Below are 21036 nucleotides of genomic sequence, written 5' to 3' on the forward strand. Positions count from 1 at the left end.
CTGATCACCAGAAGATGTCGCAAAACTGTTAAACATCTAACTTTTTAACCTGTTTCTATAAGAATCATTTTAGTCAAAATTATCTAAAATCAATATGAGGACAGAATCAACCGAGTCCTTATGAAAACCGTCATTTTCTATATCCTAAATCATATAAACTATTTTATCTTTCTTCACACTTTATCTACATGAAACTGTATTCCCTACAACCATATTTTTCTGGCAGTCAGATTCTAAAAAAAATCCTCACAAAAAAGTTGAACCAAACTCGCGAGCCACGGGCCCGCGTCCGGCGCTGCACGAGCTGTGTCACGCCTCCCGGCCTCCCGGGGTCCAGCCAAATAGGGCTCTACATGTGCACAGGGCCAGATTTCACGTCCGCCGACGTGGTTACGGCGTCACATGATCACATCTGGCTCCTCCGGGCCCAGGCGCCAGTGACGCCGTGCCCGCCTCTAAATAGCGCCTCTCTCCCGGGCTGCCGGCGGAACCGAGGCGGTCAGGCTCCCTCCTCCTTCCTCCTCCCTGCAAATCCTGCAGGCACCACCGCTCGTTTTCCTGTCCGGGGGACAGGAGAGAAGGGGAGAGACCGAGAGAGGGTGAGGCGCGGCGTCCGCCCGATCTGCTCCGCCCCCCGAAGCAGCCTGTCACGTCGTCCTCACTCTCAGGTACCCGCATTTAGCCTTCCTGGATTGTTATGGATCACTAGTGCCCCCCCTGCCACTGTTCCATAGATTGTTCCGAATGGATTGGTGAGGAATCGACCGGCGTTCGGTTCTGGGTTGCTGAGCCCGGCAACGGGCTCGTGGCCGGCCGTCGATTCGGCAGCGGCACTCGCCGTCGCGCCGCCCGGTCGGGTCGGGTCGGGTCTCTGCAAACTCGCCGTAGCGCCTGCCGGTCGAGCTTTGACACCGACCTCACCGGCGGGCATCCGCGGCCCTGCCGATGTGGATTTCAGGTTTTGCCCCGATGAATCCACGCTTGTTCCTCACCAGATCTGTAGGTATGATTCAGCGAGTGGTGCCATTCAGATATTTTGCCCGTGCAATGGGACCGTGATTGATCTCCGCACCTCCTGCCGTGACCACTCGTTTTGGGAACATGGCATGCCACCTTTAGCCACGCCCACGAGCTGACGAGCTCTTCGCAGCTCCCGTATAAAAAGCTGCAACCTTTGCAGGTCTTTGACTCCAAAGGCGGCCTCTTTGTTTCGGCGCTCGCCCCCCTCCATGTTGGGCATGATGCGTTGCACTTGGTGCCCGACTCCTCTGTTTTCTAGCTCCTAATTTTTTTTGCTGATGCTACTATAGTACTATTAGCTAAGCGCGGAGTTGGCGATGACTGCGCTCAAGAATCGACCTTTGGCTCGGGCAATCGATGCATGGACGAAGCCACTTGTTTTTTTTTTCTTTGGTCATGTTTTTGACATGCGAAACTGCGAAGGTGGCAGAGTAGGTGGATCTTTCTGTCTATGTTTTGGCCCTACTTGAGAGGAAGAGACAGTCGCCACCGTGCAAAGTCCCAAAGGCATCCGACGGTGGCGCGTCGATCGTTACGATGCCAGACAAGCACCACGGAACGAGCCACCTCCCCCGCGGCCAGCCCGCCATCGAGCAGGTCACGACTGAGATTGAAAGAAACGCGATCTAATTTTTGTCTTTTCTTTTCCTGTCCCAAGTTCCTTAATACTTGATACGTGAGCTCTATAACACTAGAGGTTTTCCATTCGGAAAAATATGTTCGCTAAAGTCGGTCTCTGATTAAAGTCGGCTGCTTGACGGCTGCAACTGTAATTTATGTAATTTATTAAAACAAAAACACTGTGTTGACACCTTTTTGGAGGCGCCAATCACTTCAAAAGAACCGGCGGCGGTGCTCTCTGGTCAGGCGCGGACGGTCCGCGGCACAGGGCCGGACGGTCCGCGACCTGGCGTGAGGCGGCGGTGCTCTCTGGTCAGGCGCGGACGGTCCGCGGCACAGGGCCGGACGGTCCGCGACCTGGAGCAGGAGCTCGGGTTCCCTGCCTGACGGTCGGACGGTCCGCGCGTGCGCAGGGGCGGCGGAAGATCGCCGGCGGCGCCTGGATCTCGCTCCCGGGAGGGACCCCGTCGGGGAGGAGAGATCCTAGGAGTTGTCTAGGCTCGGGCCGGCCGACCTAGACTCCTCTAATCGACGTAGAGTCGAGGAGAGGCGGAGAATTTGGGGATTGGAATACTAAACTAGGGCTAAACTAGAACTAGACTAGAACTACTCCTAATTGTGCTGAAAATAAATGCGAGATAGAAGTGGTATTGGTTCGATTGTTGGGGGTTCAATCGGCCGTATCCCTTCATCTATATAAAGGGGGAGGTCTGGATCCGCTTCCAACTGATTTCCGAGTTAATCCCGCGGTTTTAGGTAACAAATCCCGCGAGAAACTAGGAACCCTAACTGACTCTGCGCACGCGCGGACCGTCCGCGCCACCACCGCGGACGGTCCGGACCGCGGACCGTCCGGCCTCCGGGCCGGACCGTCCGCACGGTCATTTTGGGTTCCAACATATGCCCCCTGCCTTTTGGTGAAGGTCGACGAACCAAAAGCATATGAACTAAACCTGATGTAAGTCACCGGCTTTTCGATATGGAGATTATTCAATAAAGCACCAATATAAAGGCCGTTTCGGATTGTATCTTTCTCGGCCATGACCATTTGATCAATGGATCAAAAGGAATAGAATGGAGGTGCCCCCCAGTCTGGATAGACGAAGGGACTATACATGTACCATGGATTCATCATCGTGCCATTCCATGTTTGAACAGGATAATATACCGACGATGAGTAAATAGGTGGAAAGTACCCTGGTCTCATAGAATGAATAGGCGATGCTTGTTGTGTCGCCTTTCGGGCCGTTTTGTTTAACCGTTTTGTTTTAGCAGGTGGCTGGGGTTTCTTTGTTGACCGATCACGTGGAACAGTCTTTTTGCTAGCATTTTTGGAGAGCAACTGATCAAAAGTAGGATCGGCTTTGATCAGCCGATTATATGTGCTTTGACCTTGCGCCTTTTTCCTTGCTTTGTGTAGAGGTTGACGCCTTTGGTCATAGGGGGACTGTCCGGCTGAGTTAGCCGGACCGTTTGTCTGAGCACCGGATCGTCCGCACGTAGGTGCCGGACCATCTACGATGTTCGGGCTAGGCTGATGTGTTTGGTTCATTAACTGTGCCTGCCCCCCAGTGTCTTCGGACTTTTTAGCCTTCTCGTCCGAAGCCTTTCGAGCAATCTCTTTTTGTGATATATCTGACATGCGGGGATCGCCAATGACGATACCCTTGCCTTTGCCTTTATCGGCCATTTCGGGCCGAACCAAGACCTTTTTGCATGTGAGTTCTATTGTATTAACAGGAAAGGGTTGTGTGTCTACTTGCATCTCCTGAAAAGCCAATCGACACTCATTTATGGCCGATTGTATCTGTCGACGAAAAACATTACAATCATTGGTGGCATGAGAAAAGGAATTATGCCACTTACAATAAGCACGCCTCTTTAATTCATCAGGAGGAGGAATAGTATGAGTTAATTTAATGTTGCCGTTTTTCAGTAACTCGTCAAATATTTTATCGCATTTGGCAACATTAAACGTAAACTTAACTTCTTCTTGTCGATTCTTTCGAATCGACTGTAAAGCAGAACACGGTGAAGGTTTAGCCTGCCCTGGCCAAACCAGTTCAGCGGTGTATACATCCGTGGATTCATCGTCCGAGTTATCATATCCCACTAGATGCATCTTATGGCTAGCCGATTTTGATGTTTCCTTACTTCGGCTTTCACATGTCATAGCCCGCTGGTGCAAGTGCACTAGCGAAAAGAATTGGGTACCATCTAATTTTTCTTTTAAGTAGGGTCGCAACCCATTGAAAGCTAGCCCTGTTAGTTGTTTTTCCGCGACATGAATCTGAAAGCATCGGTTTCTAGTGTCCCGGAATCTCCGGATATAGTCATTAACCGATTCTTCAGGCCCCTGTCGGACTGAGGCTAAGTCAGCCAATTCTAATTCATGTTCTCCTGAGAAGAAGTGTTCATGAAATTTCTGCTCTAATTCTTCCCAAGAGTTAATAGAGTTTGGTGGCAAAGTTGCGTACCATGCAAATGCAGTATCAGTAAGGGACAACGAAAATAAACGAACGCGGTAGGCTTCCCCATCAGCCAATTCTCCTAAGTGTGCTATGAATTGGCTAATATGTTCGTGTGTGCTTTTCCCACCTTCACCAGAAAACTTAGAGAAGTCTGGTATTCTAGTTCCCTGTGGATATGGCACGGTGTCGAATCGGTGGCTATAAGGCTTCCGATACGATTGCCCTGTACCTGACAAACTAACACCGAGTTTGTCCCTGAACATCCCGGCTACCTCGTCTCTGATCCTCTCCGCCATATCTGGCGACCATCTATTGAGTTTGTGGGTGGAAACCTCAGGTTGCCTGACATCACTCTGTCGGCTTTCCTCCCAGGGATGTTTGAGGTGTGCGCTAGGTGTCCTATTAATGTCACCAACTCCTGCCCTATACCTCTCAGGCTCTCTTGTGGCCGAACAGTATTCAGCCCTATGTCCATGAGGTGGTATGGCATGATTATAATGTGTTACTGGTGGGGCACCATAATGTTGCTGCGATGAATGCGGAAACTGTGCGTATTGCGCAGCTCTCGGCTCTGCGTATGCATATCCGGACGGTCCGGCATAAGAGGCCGGATGGTCCGCGACCTGGCCAAATGGTTCGAAGGTATATCCGGATTGTCCAGCCGTATATGGTGCTACATGGGTAGTCTCGTACCCAGACCGTCTGTCGTAGATAACTGGACGGTCCGCGATCGGGCCGAATGGTCCAGGGCTGTACCCGGACGGATCGGTCATATATGGCGCGACTTGGGTAGTCTGCGCGTGGACTCGTGTAGAGTCGGATGGTCCAGCGTAATACGTCGGCCGGTTCATGCCATATCCGGACGGTCCGGCGTAAGATGGCGAACGGTTCGCAACATATCCGGACGGTCCGGCGTGATGCACCGGACGGTCCGTGATGGGGCCGAAGTGTTCAGGGTTGTACCCTGATGGTCCGGCCATGTACGGTGCGACCTGAGTGTTTTGCGTGCGGGCCTGCATCTGGTCGGACGGCCCGGCGAAATACGCCGGACGGTCCGCGGTATAACCGGACTGTCTGAGATGATGCTCGGACGGTCCGGTCGCGTCCAGTACCTGCCGTGTGCCTAGTGGTTGCGGCTGTGATGGTGACACGAAAGCGTGCATCGGCATACCATATGATGGCTGGGTCAAGGGTGACCCGTTTATAGCCGATGTGTTTGACGTGGGTGGCACTGTATTAGACTCTCGTGATGGAAAGTTAGGAGCAGCTGATTTCTCGTATGCACGTAAATGCATTTTAATAGATTCATCTACATATTGCTTTAATTGATCTCCTCGTTGATCCATGAAAGTCGTAAGAGATAGGTCTGGAGTACTTACAGCGGGACCCTGAAGTGGAGGTAGGAGAGATTCCATATCGATCTCCCCTTGACGGACGATCTTCTGGTGGCGATCTACCGTGAAGTGTGACAAGTACTTGTCTGCCGCCTCCTTGCGCCTTTCGGAGAGTTTATGCAGTAGTTCCGCCTCTTCCTTGTCGTGTTGTTCGTTCCATTGCCGCATCACCTCCTTCTCATCGCGCATTACGAGGTCTTCAAAGGGCCTTTGGTCATCAGCCGGGAGCGCCTCCATGGCCGGCTTGATGATGTTGGTAGTGGAGATCTTGGTGTGATCCTTAGAACCGGCCATTTATGGGCCGATTTTTAGCAGATCTAGACACCTAGTCCCCAGCGGAGTCGCCAAAAAGTACGTTGACACCTTTTTGGAGGTGCCAATCACTTCAAAAGAACCGGCGGCGGTGCTCTCTGGTCAGGCGCGGACGGTCCGCGGCACAGGGCCGGACGGTCCGCGACCTGGCGTGAGGTGGCGGTGCTCTCTGGTCAGGCGCGGACGGTCCGCGGCACAGGGCCGGACGGTCCGCGACCTGGCGTGAGGTGGCGGTGCTCTCTGGTCAGGCGCGGACGGTCCGCGGCACAGGGCCGGACGGTCCGCGACCTGGAGCAGGAGCTCGGGTTCCCTGCCTGACGGTCGGACGGTCCGCGCGTGCGCAGGGGCGGCGGAAGATCGCCAGCGGCGCCTGGATCTCGCTCCCGGGAGGGACCCCGTCGGGGAGGAGAGATCCTAGGAGTTGTCTAGGCTCGGGCCGGCCGACCTAGACTCCTCTAATCGACGTAGAGTCGAGGAGAGGCGGAGAATTTGGGGATTGGAATACTAAACTAGGGCTAAACTAGAACTAGACTAGAACTACTCCTAATTGTGCTGAAAATAAATGCGAGATAGAAGTGGTATTGGTTCGATTGTTGGGGGTTCAATCGGCCGTATCCCTTCATCTATATAAAGGGGAGGTCTGGATCTGCTTCCAACTGATTTCCGAGTTAATCCAGCGGTTTTAGGTAACAAATCCCGCGAGAAACTAGGAACCCTAACTGACTCTGCGCACGCGCGGACCGTCCGCGCCACCACCGCGGACGGTCCGGACCGCGGACCGCCGCACGGTCATTTTGGGTTCCAACACACGGTATAAACATTAGAAATTGGTACGGATTAAGGCTAAGCGAACAGCCTAGAGACTGTGAGCGCTCGAATCCCACCTTGTGGGAGCACCGGAGCACATGTGCAGCTTCGAGCCATACTGGACGCTGCACTGAAAGTTTTGGCATTCATATAGTAAACGTCCGTGGTCGACAGGCACCCACGGCCTTGAACATAGCGATGAACGTCATGGATCGACGAAGCTGATTGAGTCAGTTACACCGAAGTCGATCGACAAAGGCTATCTACAACGACATCAAATCGCACAGGAAGACGTGATGAATAGCAGGTAGAGAGAGAGGGTAAAAGATGTAGCAGATTGGTTTTTTGATGATTGAAAGAGTCGACCGTGTTCATCTGATATACGTAGAGGTGGTGGTCTTATCTGAGCTTCCACATGCTGCGATCGATTTGTTGGTCCCCATCTTGCTCTCCCACACAGGAATACTATTAACCATGTTCAGGCAAGAAAGTGATGCGGTCGTGCACGGCACATGCCAGCTTTGTGGGAGCCGCCCCTAACCCTCGCTGAATCAGTCAGTAGTGCCAACTTGCTAGAGTTTTTTTTCTTCTTGTTTTGGTTCACTCGACAGATTTTTGTTTGGATGAGATCGCTGCAACATTGTTCTTGATCCACACTTGCCTGATCTTACCGTCTCGTTCGTGTTCGTGCCAGCAACCAGCGAAAATGGGTGCCGGAGGCAGGATGACCGAGAAGGAGCGGGAGAAGCATGAGCAGGAGCAGGTCGCCCGTGCTACCGGCGGTGGCGCGGCAGTGCAGCGGTCGCCGGTGGAGAAGCCGCCGTTCACGTTGGGGCAGATCAAGAAGGCGATCCCGCCGCACTGCTTCGAGCGCTCCGTGCTGAGGTCCTTCTCGTACGTGGCCCACGACCTGTCGCTCGCCGCGGCGCTCCTCTACCTCGCGGTGGCCGTGATACCGGCGCTACCCTGCCCGCTCCGCTACGCGGCCTGGCCGCTGTACTGGGTGGCCCAGGGGTGCGTGTGCACGGGCGTGTGGGTGATCGCGCACGAGTGCGGCCACCACGCCTTCTCCGACCACGCGCTCCTGGACGACGCCGTCGGCCTGGCGCTGCACTCGGCGCTGCTGGTGCCCTACTTCTCGTGGAAGTACAGCCACCGGCGCCACCACTCCAACACGGGGTCCCTGGAGCGCGACGAGGTGTTCGTGCCGAGGACCAAGGAGGCGCTGCCGTGGTACGCCCCGTACGTGCACGGCAGCCCCGCGGGCCGGCTGGCGCACGTCGCCGTGCAGCTCACCCTGGGCTGGCCGCTGTACCTGGCCACCAACGCGTCGGGGCGCCCGTACCCGCGCTTCGCCTGCCACTTCGACCCCTACGGCCCGATCTACGGCGACCGGGAGCGCGCCCAGATCTTCGTCTCGGACGCCGGCGTCGCGGCCGTGGCGTTCGGGCTGTACAAGCTGGCGGCGGCGTTCGGGCTCTGGTGGGTGGTGCGCGTGTACGCCGTGCCGCTGCTGATCGTCAACGCGTGGCTGGTGCTCATCACGTACCTGCAGCACACCCACCCGGCGCTGCCCCACTACGACTCGGGCGAGTGGGACTGGCTGCGCGGCGCGCTCGCCACCGTCGACCGAGACTACGGCGTCCTCAACCGCGTGTTCCACCACATCACGGACACGCACGTCGCGCACCACCTCTTCTCCACCATGCCGCACTACCACGCCGTGGAGGCCACCAGGGCGATCAGGCCCGTCCTCGGCGAGTACTACCAGTTCGACCCGACCCCTGTCGCCAAGGCCACCTGGCGCGAGGCCAGGGAGTGCATCTACGTCGAGCCTGAGAACCGCAACCGCAAGGGCGTCTTCTGGTACAACAGCAAGTTCTAGCCGCCGCTTGCTTTTTCCCTAGGAATGGGAGGAGAAATCAGGATGAGAAGATGGTAATGTCTGCATCTACCTGTCTAATGGTTAGTCACCAGTCTTTAGACAGGAAGAGAGCATTTGGGCTTCAGAAAAGGAGGCTTACTGCACTACTGCAGTGCCATCGCTAGATTTAAGGCAAATTCAGTGTGTCTGTGCCCATGGCTGTGAGCTTTGGGTACTCTCAAGTAGTCAAGTTCTCTTGTTTTGTTTTTAGTCGTCGCTGTTGTAGGCTTGCCGGCGGCGGTCGTTGCGTGGCCGCGCCTTGTCGTGTGCGTCTTGCCATCTCTTCGTGCTCCCTTCGTGTTGTTGTAAAACACTAGTCTGGTGTCTTTGGCGGAATAACAGATCGTCGAACGACAACGTTTTCGTGCTGCCCGTCCCATAGAGCGACGGGAGTGGACGTGGCGGCCCGGTCGACGGCGGCAGCGGCCTGGTAGCACGACCCACATTCAGCGTGCGGAGTCACTGGTCCTTTTTGCGCCTTTTAGAAGACGCGGCCTAGCTAGGGTTAGATAATGAGCCAGCTCGGCTCGTTTGCGTAACGAGCTAGCTCGGCTCATTATCATAATGAGCTAAAAGTTCAACTCGACTCGTTAGCTAGCTTGAGCTGGCTTGATAAGCTTGTAAGTTATAACAATAAAAGACATAAATCCATGAACATACAAGAATATCGTTTGCGTAACGAGCTAGCTCGGCTCATTATCATAATGAGCTAAAAGTTCAACTCGACTCGTTAGCTAGCTTGAGCTGGCTTGATAAGCTTGTAAGTTATAACAATAAAAGACATAAATCCATGAACATACAAGAATAGAAGTGTATAACATGAGGTATATAACTGTAGCATACATTGTAAAATTAGGAAATAAATATTTATCAGTAGCATTCATGTCAATGTTGTTCTCTTCCTCCTCTTCTTCTAACGTGGCCTCCATTTTGTACACAAATTCATACTCATCCATGAATTACTAGTGGCGTACTACATGTTGGTTTAGGCATGCGACTACTAAGCAAAAGTAGTGCAGGCATGCGGCTACTAAGCAAAAATAATTAGTGCTACGAGCTAGTAGCGCGTACTGCAGCCTGTAGGCTAAAATCTCACACAAATCAATGAACGTGGCCAAATCGTAGTGCAAAGAAATAGAGATCTTGCGTACACACCGCTTCTACTGATGCGGAGGCCACTGCAGTAGCTTGAGATGCACACACAAGACGCTTTTTTTCTAGCCTTGCCGATTCCTCTGTTTTCTCATGTCTCCAGCTCAGGTTTTACTCCCTGCTCTTTTCTTAGCTTTCTGGCCTTCTCTGACTACGTTTTTCTTCCTCTCATGGCGTGGCAGGCTGGCAGCTGGTATGAGCACGGTTGGATGCAAACAGTTACCCGAACCGGTCGTTGCGATTGCTTGGCTTGCAGTCGCTGATTGTTTCTTGCACTATACTTGCCGCCACCAATCCGCCATGTGCTAACTGGATGAACGTTTCAGGCTATGCTTACATGTTCAGAAGCAGAGCACGAATACACACTGCATATTTATCTCAAGTTTTTTTTTAACTCTTGTGCATTGGGTTGTTCGCTTCGGATTAAAGCCGGTTGTTTAGACTGCTGCAGATATAATCCATATAGACAAAAAAAATACTGTAGAAGTCGGTACAGATTAAAGCCAAACCAAGCTAAGGACATTTTCCATAGATATTTATGCCCACCACCTTCTACGATGCAGTATGCATTTGGGATTTTAAAGTTACCTCTGTTTTCAGTTAGTTTTGGTACTTGGTTCAATAAAGACTCAAATTTGTACTGAATAGGATTGTACAGATTCAACTTCAATCTAATACTTCTCTAACGACGAAGGAAAAAAACCGACCAGAGCGTACATGGACATGAACGCAACTTCCTATGTTTTCCAAGTCACTATCTGATTTGCATTTCAGCATAATGGTTAGTGGCTTGATGTGCACCATGGTTCCTTAGTTCTCAGCCTGGACAAACGAAAATTGCACACATGCTAATCCAATATAATTTGCATGATAAACGTTTAAACACAGGTTTTATTTTAAACGATCTTGGATTCGATCCCGGCTAACCTCAAGAACCCTGCAAAAAAAATCAAAAGAACCAATACTCACTCAAGGAGCACATCGCATGTCATGTCAACTGCTGATAAACATTTAGACACACATACCATCACAGTAATGACACACAATCATATTTACTGTATTAGCACCAGATGAGAAAATGAGGTAAGTAAGTTCAAAATAGGGATTAATAACAGTCAATCATATTATATTATCATAATAATGAAACGAAATGACTAGAACACCCAGGGGCGAAGCTACGTTGGCGAGTTGGGGTCAGCCGACCCCGACGACTTCACAGTTGCACCTTATACACGTCGATTTTCTACCAGCCAAGACCCCGGCAAAAAAACATCGTGACCCCGGCACCCCGCACTCGGCAGCCCAAAACGCTATGGCCCAACGAGTATTTACTCCTCTCCTTTTGTCAATACTCAATAGTCATCAACGAAAATACGAAACGCATGCAGTCCAACCTGTACTAGCATACCACGTCCACACCAGAAGCCCATATTTGTACGTTCTGCCTGTTGGACGTCAGGGGTGGAGGCTAGCAAGTAGCAAGTAGCAGCAACCCAAAAGGCCAAAAGTCTTTTGTCTCTTGATCCAGGGTTCAGGCGGCTAGCAGAACAACAATCTGACGATTGCTCTCCCGGCGGCGTTATTTGCTAGTTTGCTTCGTCAAAACTGTGCTGTGCGTCTCCCCGATGCGGCGACGTCCCTACTGCCTACTCCCTTCCACTCCATAGTTCCACTCTTCCCTTCCACTCTTCCAGGCTTCCTCGGTCAATCGTTCTCTCAAGTGATCAAGTCTCAACCTCGGATTTTCTCGCGGTGTTCGCCTGTTCGGCATCAAATTCCAAGGCTGCTGGTCTGGATAAGCTGATGAGGTAACCTAATTTATATTTTATCGGATTGATCATTGGTGGCTTGATGCATTAAATCTACATCTTTATCAAGCCTAAGTTTTAGGTCTTACCGTTTTATTGATTTGTTTTATTTCTAGTTACATATAACCAGAGGCAAGCACCAAGCAGTTAGTCTCCACATTTTTTGCTCGTGACTTTGGTTCAAGCAGAGAGGTTGTCGTTGCTCTTATTCAAGGAAATGTCAAGTAAGAAAAGTGTGTTTTTAATTAGATATATGGCTGCAATAGACACATCCAATGTATTATTTAATTATGGTGATTAATTTTATAGGCAACCAAAGCAAGTTGGAACGATTCTTGAAAAGGAAAATACCCCCAGCCAATGATAATGACAATCTAGAAGGATGCACTTCAAGAAGGGATGACAATACATCAAATATCAATCGTCCTATTCATTGTTCTTCACGAGTCCCACAACATGAGGTAAATTTTGATGAACTTCCATATGATCCAGCTGACAGAAGGAGAATATCAGATTATATAGGCCCTGATCTACAAGATGACATAAGGCGAAAGTATTTGACTAGAGGTCCTTGTAGACCGCCACCTGGTTTTAAGTTTCCACAAACGATCATAGCAGGTCATCCCCGTCGGTGTCAAGCTGAATGGTTCACTACATATGGCTGGTTAGAGTATAGTGAGAAGGTGGATAAGTGTTTTTGTTTACAATGTTACTTGTTCAGAGATTTCAACAAAGGCCAAGGTGGGAATGATGCATTTGTAATAAATGGTTGGGATGGCTGGAACAAATCTGATAGGCTTCGAGATCATGTCGGCAACAAATGCAATAGTTTTCATAACACGGCTGTGAAGAGATGTGACAATCTTTTGAAGCCTGGACAATCTATTGGAAATGTTTTTAACAAACAGACCACTGTCAGTAAAGAGGAACATCTGATTAGATTAAAGACTTCCATCAAAGCTGTTCGTTACTTGTTGCATCAACTTGCAGATATGATTGCTTGAACCCAATTATTGACTTACAACTTGCAGAGTTTAATGATCGTTTTAATGAGGTGAACTCTCATTTGCTTACTCAAATTGCTGCTTTCAACCCCAAGAATTCTTTTGAGGCCTTCAAAGTTGAGAGTTTAATAGAGTTGGCTAAGTCATACCCTGATGATTTTGATTCAACACAATTGAAGGATCTTAGTCGTGAGCTTAACTTTTTCATTGATAATGTGCGAGCTGATGAAAGATTTCTAGCTTGATCTCTAATTCTGCACTTGCAAGGCTGATGGTGGATACAACAAAACATACGAGTTTTCCTTTGGTCTATCGACTTCTCAAGCTAGTACTGGTTCTTCCAATCGCCACTGCATCGGTTGAGAGGTGCTTTTCAGCGATGAAAATTGTGAAGACAATGTTAAGAAATCGTATTGGAGATGGATTTATGAATGATTGTATCATATGCTTCGTGGAACCAGGATTTCTAGCCACAATTCCAACTGATGATGTGATAGTTCGCTTTCATAAGATGGAGGACCGTACCCGTAGAGGAAAAATATAGAAGGTATGTAAATACTATTGCAAAAGCTTATTTGTCACAATATGTTGCTTTTCTTTTTTAAACTATCGATGTTATGCATGACATTATATTTTTCAACATGTAAGTTATTATCGACCCCAGTAACAAATTATCCTGGCTTCGCCCCTGAGAACACCTGATGCTGCAAAAAGGCAGAGCACCAATATTTTAGTTAATAATATCATAATCAAGTAGTCAGCAGTTCAATAAACATTTAAAAACACAGATACCATCACATCAAACCCCTCAACGACGTTAACTAAATCTAAATGGCACTTTAAGCCAAAAGTTAAGGCAACTTTACTGGTAAACTTTAAGCGACAAGTTCCAGATTCACAGAACAGATTCACGGAACCAACAGCATACCGTTCAGAAGAGCAGCCAGACAGGGCGCCATGTGGCCGTCGCCTTCACTCGGCCTTGTCGGCGGCGGCCTCCTCCACCTTCTCCTCCAACTCGACCACCTTCTCCTCGACTTTCTCCTCCACCGCGGCAGGCTCCTCTGGTGCGGACGCCTTCTCCGCCTCCGCCGCAGAGGCAGGCGCGGGAGGCTCCTCCTGGTCGGGGTCGCGGGCGGTGTCGGTGGAGCTGGAGATGGCAGCGCGGAGGCGGCCCATTAAGGGCCTGAAAGCGGTCTCCACGGTGACCCAGGCCAGCGCGAGCCCCCCTGCGACGATCGCCGCCCTCTTCAGGGCGCTACCCTCGCGCTGGCCTCCACCTCCTCCCTTCGCCATGGGTGCTCGCGGGTCGACGGTGACGGATGGGGTGGCGCGATGCGCGTGTGTGATGGGGGTCGGTCTGTGGCCGCGGGCACTCGGGATTTGGAATTGGGGGCGGGGGGGTTCTGTGCGCGTGTGGGGGCGACGGCGGGGGGCGGAGAGGGGAAAGCTTTGTCTTTGCACTGTACCGCACGGCACGAAAAGGAAGGCCGGAGGAAGAGGACAAGCCGAGGAACGGAGGGGAGATGAGCCGTGACCACTGACCACCTGTCCACCTGAGAGACCTGACCATGGTCCATGGACATGGGGTGGAGTGGACCGCGGCCCGCGGGCTGTGTGGTTCGGGGGGCGGCCGCTCCTGCATAGGCCACCATGGCCTCATGGGCTGAATTCTGGAGCGGTGGCTCCTGTTCGAAAACGTTCTGGGCTGGCAACTCTAAACAGTCTTGCTACGTTGACAGGCATCTTATGAATTTTTCCTAAACTTTTCCAGCTGTTTTTGCGTCGCATTGACTGACTGGCCTCCGCCACCAAACGCGTGCACCGACACCATGGCCCTCCGCCAGACGCGGCCACATGGCAGAATGTTACAGGTTTTAGTTGGCGCCGCTGAAAAGACGTAACAGATCTTGGATGATGAGACGCAAGAACAGGGGAGCACAATTTGCGTTAGTTTTATTTACTGCTGGAGGAAAAAAAATTAAAAAAAAGTACAGATTCAACCAAAATTGTACGTTTTCATCGTCCAATAAACCCAAAAAGAATATAAAGAACGAGCATATGATACAACACTTGACCAGTTGACCTCTACAGCACAGGATGGTAAACCTTCCATTCCATTCCATTCACCATCGATTCACCGAGCTAGTTTTCACTTATAACGGTACAGCGATTTCTTCGCCACCGATCTCACGCACCTACCTGCAACCTGAATCCTCCTCTTCTCGTGCCTCTCGCCCGCTTCTCCGTTTCCGAATCTGGAGGGAGATCGGCCGCAAACAGCACCGGCAAGCGCAGCGCGGCGCGGCGCGACCGGCGACCCTCCTTAGTGCGCCATGGCGTGGCCGGCGTGGTGGAAGCCCAGCCTCTGCGCGTGGGCGAGCGCCGCCGGCTTGCAGTGCGCCGGCGGCGGCAGGGACTGACTCTGCGTGGTGGGGAGCGAGTGCGCGGACACGACGAGGCGGCGGACGCCGGAGCGCACCCTGTAAAGGACGTGGCCCCAGCCCCAGGTGCCCCTGCCGCCGTGGCGGCCCTCGTCCTCGTTCATCTCGAGGTCGCCCGCGAACCCCGGCTTCCGGGACAGAAGCCAGCCGACGACGCCCCGCCGCCACCACTTGCCTCAGGGAGCCGCCTCCCGCGGAGAGGGAGGGGCGCCGGCCGGGAGCGCCGGCGGAAACGCCCACTCGGCCGACGCGGAGGAGATGGGCTGGATCTTGCCGGAGAAGGCGGACAGCCGCTTCCGCAGGCCCGTGAGGGTGGCTCTCCTCTCTGCCGCCGCCGCCGAAGGTTGGCAGCTCGTCCTTGAGGCGGCCTGGGCGGCAGGAGCCTCGCCTTCTGGATGGTCTCCAGGATGGTGGCCATGGCTGGGCCGGACGAGTAGAGGCAAGCAGGCAAGGCAAACAGAGAGGGCGGAGAAGCTCGCTCTGGAGCCCGCCTTCAAGGGGCAATGGTCTTCTCCTGCTCTCTCGCCGCCCACCCCCACCCAGATTGCCAGATCTCTGTTTGCTTCTCCTTTTAATTTGGTCTGGTCGTCTGGACAGAGGATGGTGGAGAGATGGTATGTGTATGTGATGGCGCAGTGTTTGTGTCGCAGCCACAACAGCTTGCCTCCGCCTGGACAGACTGGCTTTATTCACCAGGTGTGCAGCTGAAAAGTTCCTACTACCTTTGTGAACACAAGAACATGCTATAGCCCTCGAGGCGACGTGAACGAACTACCAACCCCTTTTTTTTTCTATCTCCTGCAAGTCAGGCAGGCAGCTCAGATACACTGACCGGAGTCGTGTTGGCAACAAAAAATGATGAGTGACGACCACCATGTTCTGTGATCTGTGTTGCCTGCCCGGGGTTCAGCAGCTCTTCGTGCCACCAACTCACGTGGACAGCGGCCGTCCGATTATTATTACGTTCGTTAGCATCATTGGGCCCAACAACGTGAACTTTAATCTGAAAAAAACAATATACAATTCTGTATTTTGTCAGATTTAAATTACCTTTGCAGCGGTTGCAGCTAAGGGGAAAAAGGGTACTAGTATAAATCAAACCAGGAAGCTCTCTTCTACGTTTAGAGAAGGCTCTGAAAATAGGATCGGAAGCGCGTCCCCGAATGAACCGAAGCTTCTGACGGTTCACTCGTGGTGGATGCATGCAGCGTTTTGCAGTTTTTATTTAATTGGCGTTTGCTGCGGGCCGCAGCGAAGCTAGGGGCCAATCAGCCAATCAGGCAATCACCCACCCATCGTCCAAATGCCAGGACCTGTGCAGCCAACCTTGTCTGTCCGACCGTCCCCGCCCCGCCTCCTATTATACATGTACATGTGGGGCTGGCCTGGCCCGGCACGGCACAGGCCCACAAAAGCACGGCCCACAAAGGCACGGTCCACAAAGGCACATATCTAATTATGGGTCGTGCCGTACCAGCACGTGTGCCCAATCATCGGCCCACGGCACGGCCCACAATTAGTTATGTGTGCCAGGCCAGCCCAAATAGCCCAAAATACCTTAATGTGCTAGACCGGCTCATATACATATAACAGTAATATATCAACAAAAATATAAAATATATATATGACCAAAATAAAACTAAGATGTTTTGTGGATGCACATTATAAACCTTTGGTCAGAAAGAAAAAAATATTATAAATAGCTCACAAATAATATTCAGTTCTCTGTTTAGTGTTTAATTGAGTACTATACATCCATACAGAATACATATACAATGATCATCATCACTATTCACTATCCATATCTAGGTATTGGTTCTCGATGGCTTATTGAAGCTCTAGATTCTCCAAGTTATGCTAGTCATGTGGGCTTTGAAGGACCTTAGTTAAATACTGAGTCCATATTATTGGGCCTCGGTGGGCCTTAGTTAAATGGGCCATGCCAGGCCGGCCCGTGGGCTTGACTTGAGGCCCAGGCACGGCCCACAATGTGGGCCATGCCGGCCCAGGCCCACAATTAGATTGGGCCGTGCCAGATATGGACTGTGCCAGAAATTGTGTGCTTTGGGCCAGCCTATTAGGCACAGCACAAATGTACACCTATACCTGCTATATACTATACCCAAACATTCTGTCTTGTCTCGGCTAGGCTACTGCTCATCATAGGCTTTAAGGTAGACCTTTTTTCCCAGCAATGATGCTCCGCAGCAAACGCACGCCGCGAACTACCTGAAAAAGACCGTCCAGAGTTGCAGGCTCCGAACATGAGGCATTCACGGTTTTGTTACTGCTACAGCATCGTTTTTACGGTGGTGGTTTCTGATTCCCTGTGGGAGCTGCTGGCCGGTTGGTTGAATGCATTGCAGGGCAGCCAGCCGCCAGCGCTCGGGAGGAAGAAGCCCACAGCCGCAGCAGCACCCGCACGCGCAGGTGACGACTCTGCAAGTTCGTGCGGCTCATGTACATGGCTGAAGTTGAGAGGTGCAGGCCCGAGACTTGACACAGGAAAGAAGCACTGGCCTCTGTTGAATGCACGGCAACGGTACTCCAACATAGGGTCAGGACTCAGGAAAGAAGCACTGGTCTCGCGAACTTCAAACGGAAGCGAGCATCGACAGTAAGTACACACAGATGTGAGTATCCCAATGCCTGATTTTATCATCAATTCACAGCGCTGTTTGTGGAACCTTCAGGTACTTAAAACTTGCTCCACATTATTTGCTTTTTTCAAGGAACCGGAACAAACTCCTACATTTAGGGAAAAAAAGCAGGAGCAGCTCATCTCACGGTACAAGTTCTCGATCTGACGGGCATCCCACGGTTCAAGCCCCCCGTCTACCAGTCAGTGTACGCGCTCATATCTGAAGAGCGTCAGCAATCGAGCCAGCAAGGCTCAGAACCTCAAACGGAGGTCTTTGCCCGATGGCTTTTATTGTGTGCGGGCATGAGTCCGTGATCCAGAAGTAAGCGAGCTGGTCGCCTGGCCCAGCTGCGATCAACACGTAATAAGCAACTAGGAGAAAAAAATTGGAAATTGCTGAGTTGAATGCACGGCCAAATTACCAGAGTTAGACGCCATGAAATTTTCGTATGACTGCTTAGGGAACACAGCATGGGGTCACATAAGCACTTACTTTTGAAGCGCCATGTGAAGCTAGAACTTTCTGCAAAAGAAGAAGGTTCTTTTTATATATATAAAAAGAAGAAGTGGCATGTAATGTAAGCAGAATATGTGATTCCTTAGAAGAAAAGGAGAATATTATGCCACTAAAGTTCCACCCTGAGTTAGTAACACTCAACATTTGTCAATTGACGGAATGATAAACTACAGTAGTACAGACAGCAAACCAGGTCTACCAACAAAGTGAGAGTTGAGGACTGGAAAATTGGGTACAGGTTTAACAACAGAAGGCACTAGTGTTTCCTTTAGCTTTTAACAGGACTCTTCGTTTATAAACTGGCAAATGTTCAATATGTGCATTATGGATTATGACCCTCCAAACTGCCCTCAAATAGAAAGGATGGCATGATAATGTGCACGTCTGCCATATCAAATACTCCCTCGGTTCCAATTTATAATTCGTTTAACTTTTTTACTTCAAGTTTGACCGGCTCGGGTTATTCAAAAAATTTCATAATTATTGTTATTTTTTACTGTGATATTGTTTAGCATATAATATATTTTAAGTATGGCTTTGGAATTTTCATTTTCGGGGAAAAAATGAATAAGACGAGCCGGTCAAACTTGGCACAAAAAAGTCAAATGAATTATAATTTAGGACAGAGTGAGTACGTTATATATGACATAGAATTTCCTTCCAAACTGAATGCTAAGATAAGAGTAAGACAAGTATCTATTTAAGCATCGCCATCTAGCATCATGAAGAAACGATAGAGTAACACATCAACCATACCTGGCATTCTCTAAGAGTTCCCCCAGATTGCACTAAATCATCAACAATAACAACATGACGGCCTTCAGGATTTCCTTCCTTTATACGAACTATTCTCTTGTCACCTTCACGAACCTTGTTACAGACTATCTATATACAATCAAACATGCCAACTTAAACCCATGACAAGGAAACTGACGATTCATGACAACACAAGGTGTGAGAAACAGAAGATAGACATATCCAAGCAAGAGAAGGGAACCGCTGTTCGCTGACCATTGGAAAGTGCTGCAACAGCTTGTGGAACCGCTTCCACGCTCCATCATCTGGAAAGGCAATGGTGATCTGCGAGCAACATGGCATCGGTCAGGACTACACTACAGTAGGAGTTATTAATCCAAAAAAAAAATAAAGTTTGTTGGCACAATTAATGTATGCCACTGCTCACATTCTCTGCGTCCGGGAGCTGGCGGAGGCGCTGCAGCAGGAGCGGGATCCCCGTCTCGAAGCATGGCAGGACGTCGTCCCCGAAGTAGAACCTCTCCTGGAGGGCGTGGATGTCGTAGATGACGACGCTGGTGGGCCCGCCGCGCGACTTGGGGATCATGGAGAGGATGTGCGCGAGGGTGAAGGCGGTGGCGACGTCGCCCTCCTCCTCGACGCGCTCGAAGGAGCCCGTGGGGAAGAAGGGCAGCACGAGCGTGAACGAGGCGATGAAGAGCTTGGGCAGCGCGAAGATGACGGAGACCTGCTCGAATATGACCGCCGGCGAGCTGAAGGAGGCCAGGAACGCCACGTGCTGCCCCGGATGTCGTGGGCCTTGTTGATGACAGGTTCGGGAACCCGTCGTCGAAGCTCCTGGTGGCGTGGTGCGGCGTCACACAGGACTCGACGAATCAGCTTGCTCCATGAAATCGGTGAGGCGGAACGAGCAAGAGGAGAGAGAGAGAGAAGGGTGGCGTACCGCCAGTTGATAGACTGGAGCTCGATGACGTCGGAGCTGGCGGCGACCTTGAGAGCGAGCTCCTCGCATTCGGAGCAGTAGAAGAGGTGTATATGCTTCTTCGCCTTCTGCTTCGCGGCGGCGACGACCTCCATCGGCGGTTTTTCGGCAGCGGCGGGGACAGGGGAACCAAAAAGAACGGCGCGGGAAGGGGCGGGCTCTGCTTCGACGGAACAGTTTTGATGTCGGCTTTATCGAGACGGAATATTTTGCGAGCCTAAGGCTAGCCGCAGTGACCAACTCTAAAGCATGCGCTATGTTTTTTCAGTTACATTTGCAGTTAACAGATGCTGTAGTCGTGCACCTTATGTGCTACTGTAAAATTAGAGTGCGCTTGTAAAACGCTATTTCTAGAGTCCCTCTCTCCACTCGATCGGACTGCAGGCGCATGCGTGTGGGTGAAAAGCTAGCTAGCTACTGCTGCTACTGGTACACTTCAATATGCCCTCGCCGACGCCAGCTAGGGATATAGAGTTAAAAAATAATATAATATATGATAGTTGGTATAGGGTTGGGATATAGAGTAAACATGAGTGCGGAGGATTGTGGTATAGAGTAAAGAATTTTGCTGACCAGGACAGAATATTTTTTTTAGAGTACAAATTTAGAGTAGTATGAGTGTGGTTAGCCTAAACCCTATACCCCACCCCACTACCCCAGTCCCCAGCGGCGCGCTATTGAGACAAGGCGGCCCGTCGATGCGAAGATGCGGCGAGGCGAACAAAGTGGGGATGAAGATAACGCGAATTTCCCCGGTATATAGACCGACGCGAAGGCGACTGGCATATGCCGTATGCGACGCCGAGACGGATCGGCATGGAGCGCGCCGCCGGATGAACGCGACGGGCTACTTGCTCAAGGAGTCAAGGACGCGTTGGTTTTCTCCTCCATGGCCCTGCCATCACGAAGCATGCAGCCTATCCTCCTACTGACTGGTGGGATGGTGATTTACAACAGCCTATCCTCCTCCTGTCCTGTGTAGTATGTTGTTGTACCCTTGGGCCCAAAACAATGAAGTAATCATAAGTTACGGACATGTGGTTAATCCAGAAGCACTACAAAAATCGAAACCTCAAAAAAAAAAACAACGCCAAAACTTTTGCACAGCGACAATCCCTTTTTTTTCGCCGACAAGAATCTGATTCGTTTCTCCAACATCAACGTAAAAGGCCAAACTGATGGT

At 51.0% G+C, this 21036-nt stretch overlaps 2 protein-coding genes, 1 long non-coding RNA gene and 2 pseudogenes across 5 annotated transcripts; 2 read left to right on the plus strand and 3 right to left on the minus strand.

Moving 5' to 3' along the window:
- The first annotated feature begins 363 nt into the window (after positions 1-363).
- Positions 364-8917, plus strand: LOC118475586 (fatty acid desaturase DES2-like). Its single transcript, XM_035963879.1, has 2 exons — positions 364-668; positions 7320-8917. The coding sequence occupies exon 2, from the start codon at positions 7332-7334 to the stop codon at positions 8508-8510; it is 1179 nt and encodes a 392-aa protein (XP_035819772.1). The 5' UTR covers positions 364-668; positions 7320-7331; the 3' UTR covers positions 8511-8917.
- A 1397-nt stretch (positions 8918-10314) lies between these two features.
- On the minus strand, positions 10315-14062 carry LOC103653993 (uncharacterized). The gene is made up of 2 exons (XM_008680810.4): positions 13442-14062; positions 10315-10638 (listed from the first exon to the last, which is right to left on the minus strand). The coding sequence occupies exon 1, from the start codon at positions 13807-13809 to the stop codon at positions 13486-13488; it is 324 nt and encodes a 107-aa protein (XP_008679032.1). The 5' UTR covers positions 13810-14062; the 3' UTR covers positions 10315-10638; positions 13442-13485.
- LOC118475589 (uncharacterized) lies at positions 10866-13140 on the plus strand. The gene is made up of 3 exons (XR_004855029.1): positions 10866-11509; positions 11626-11733; positions 11819-13140. It is a non-coding gene; the product is annotated as an uncharacterized lncRNA (long non-coding RNA).
- Positions 14063-14446: 384 nt separating the features above from the next.
- Positions 14447-15375, minus strand: LOC118475588 (uncharacterized; annotated as a pseudogene). The gene has a single exon (XR_004855028.1). The product of XR_004855028.1 is annotated as an uncharacterized protein (transcript).
- LOC118475587 (ribose-phosphate pyrophosphokinase 4-like) lies at positions 14449-20701 on the minus strand (annotated as a pseudogene). Its single transcript, XR_004855027.1, has 6 exons — positions 19815-20701; positions 19299-19708; positions 19127-19195; positions 18872-19000; positions 18021-18121; positions 14449-17946 (listed from the first exon to the last, which is right to left on the minus strand). The product of XR_004855027.1 is annotated as a ribose-phosphate pyrophosphokinase 4-like (transcript).
- Between the last annotated feature and the right edge of the window lie 335 nt (positions 20702-21036).

This window comes from Zea mays, unplaced genomic scaffold (assembly GCF_902167145.1).
Source record: "Zea mays cultivar B73 unplaced genomic scaffold, Zm-B73-REFERENCE-NAM-5.0 scaffold_490, whole genome shotgun sequence".
NCBI classification, from domain to species: Eukaryota; Viridiplantae; Streptophyta; class Magnoliopsida; order Poales; family Poaceae; genus Zea; species Zea mays.

What these genes read in the sequence shown, in the direction of transcription:
- LOC118475586 (XM_035963879.1), top strand. Translation starts at nt 7,332, where the DNA reads ATGGGTGCCGGAGGCAGGATGACCGAGAAGGAGCGGGAGAAGCATGAG.
- LOC103653993 (XM_008680810.4), bottom strand. Translation starts at nt 13,809, where the DNA reads ATGGCGAAGGGAGGAGGTGGAGGCCAGCGCGAGGGTAGCGCCCTGAAG.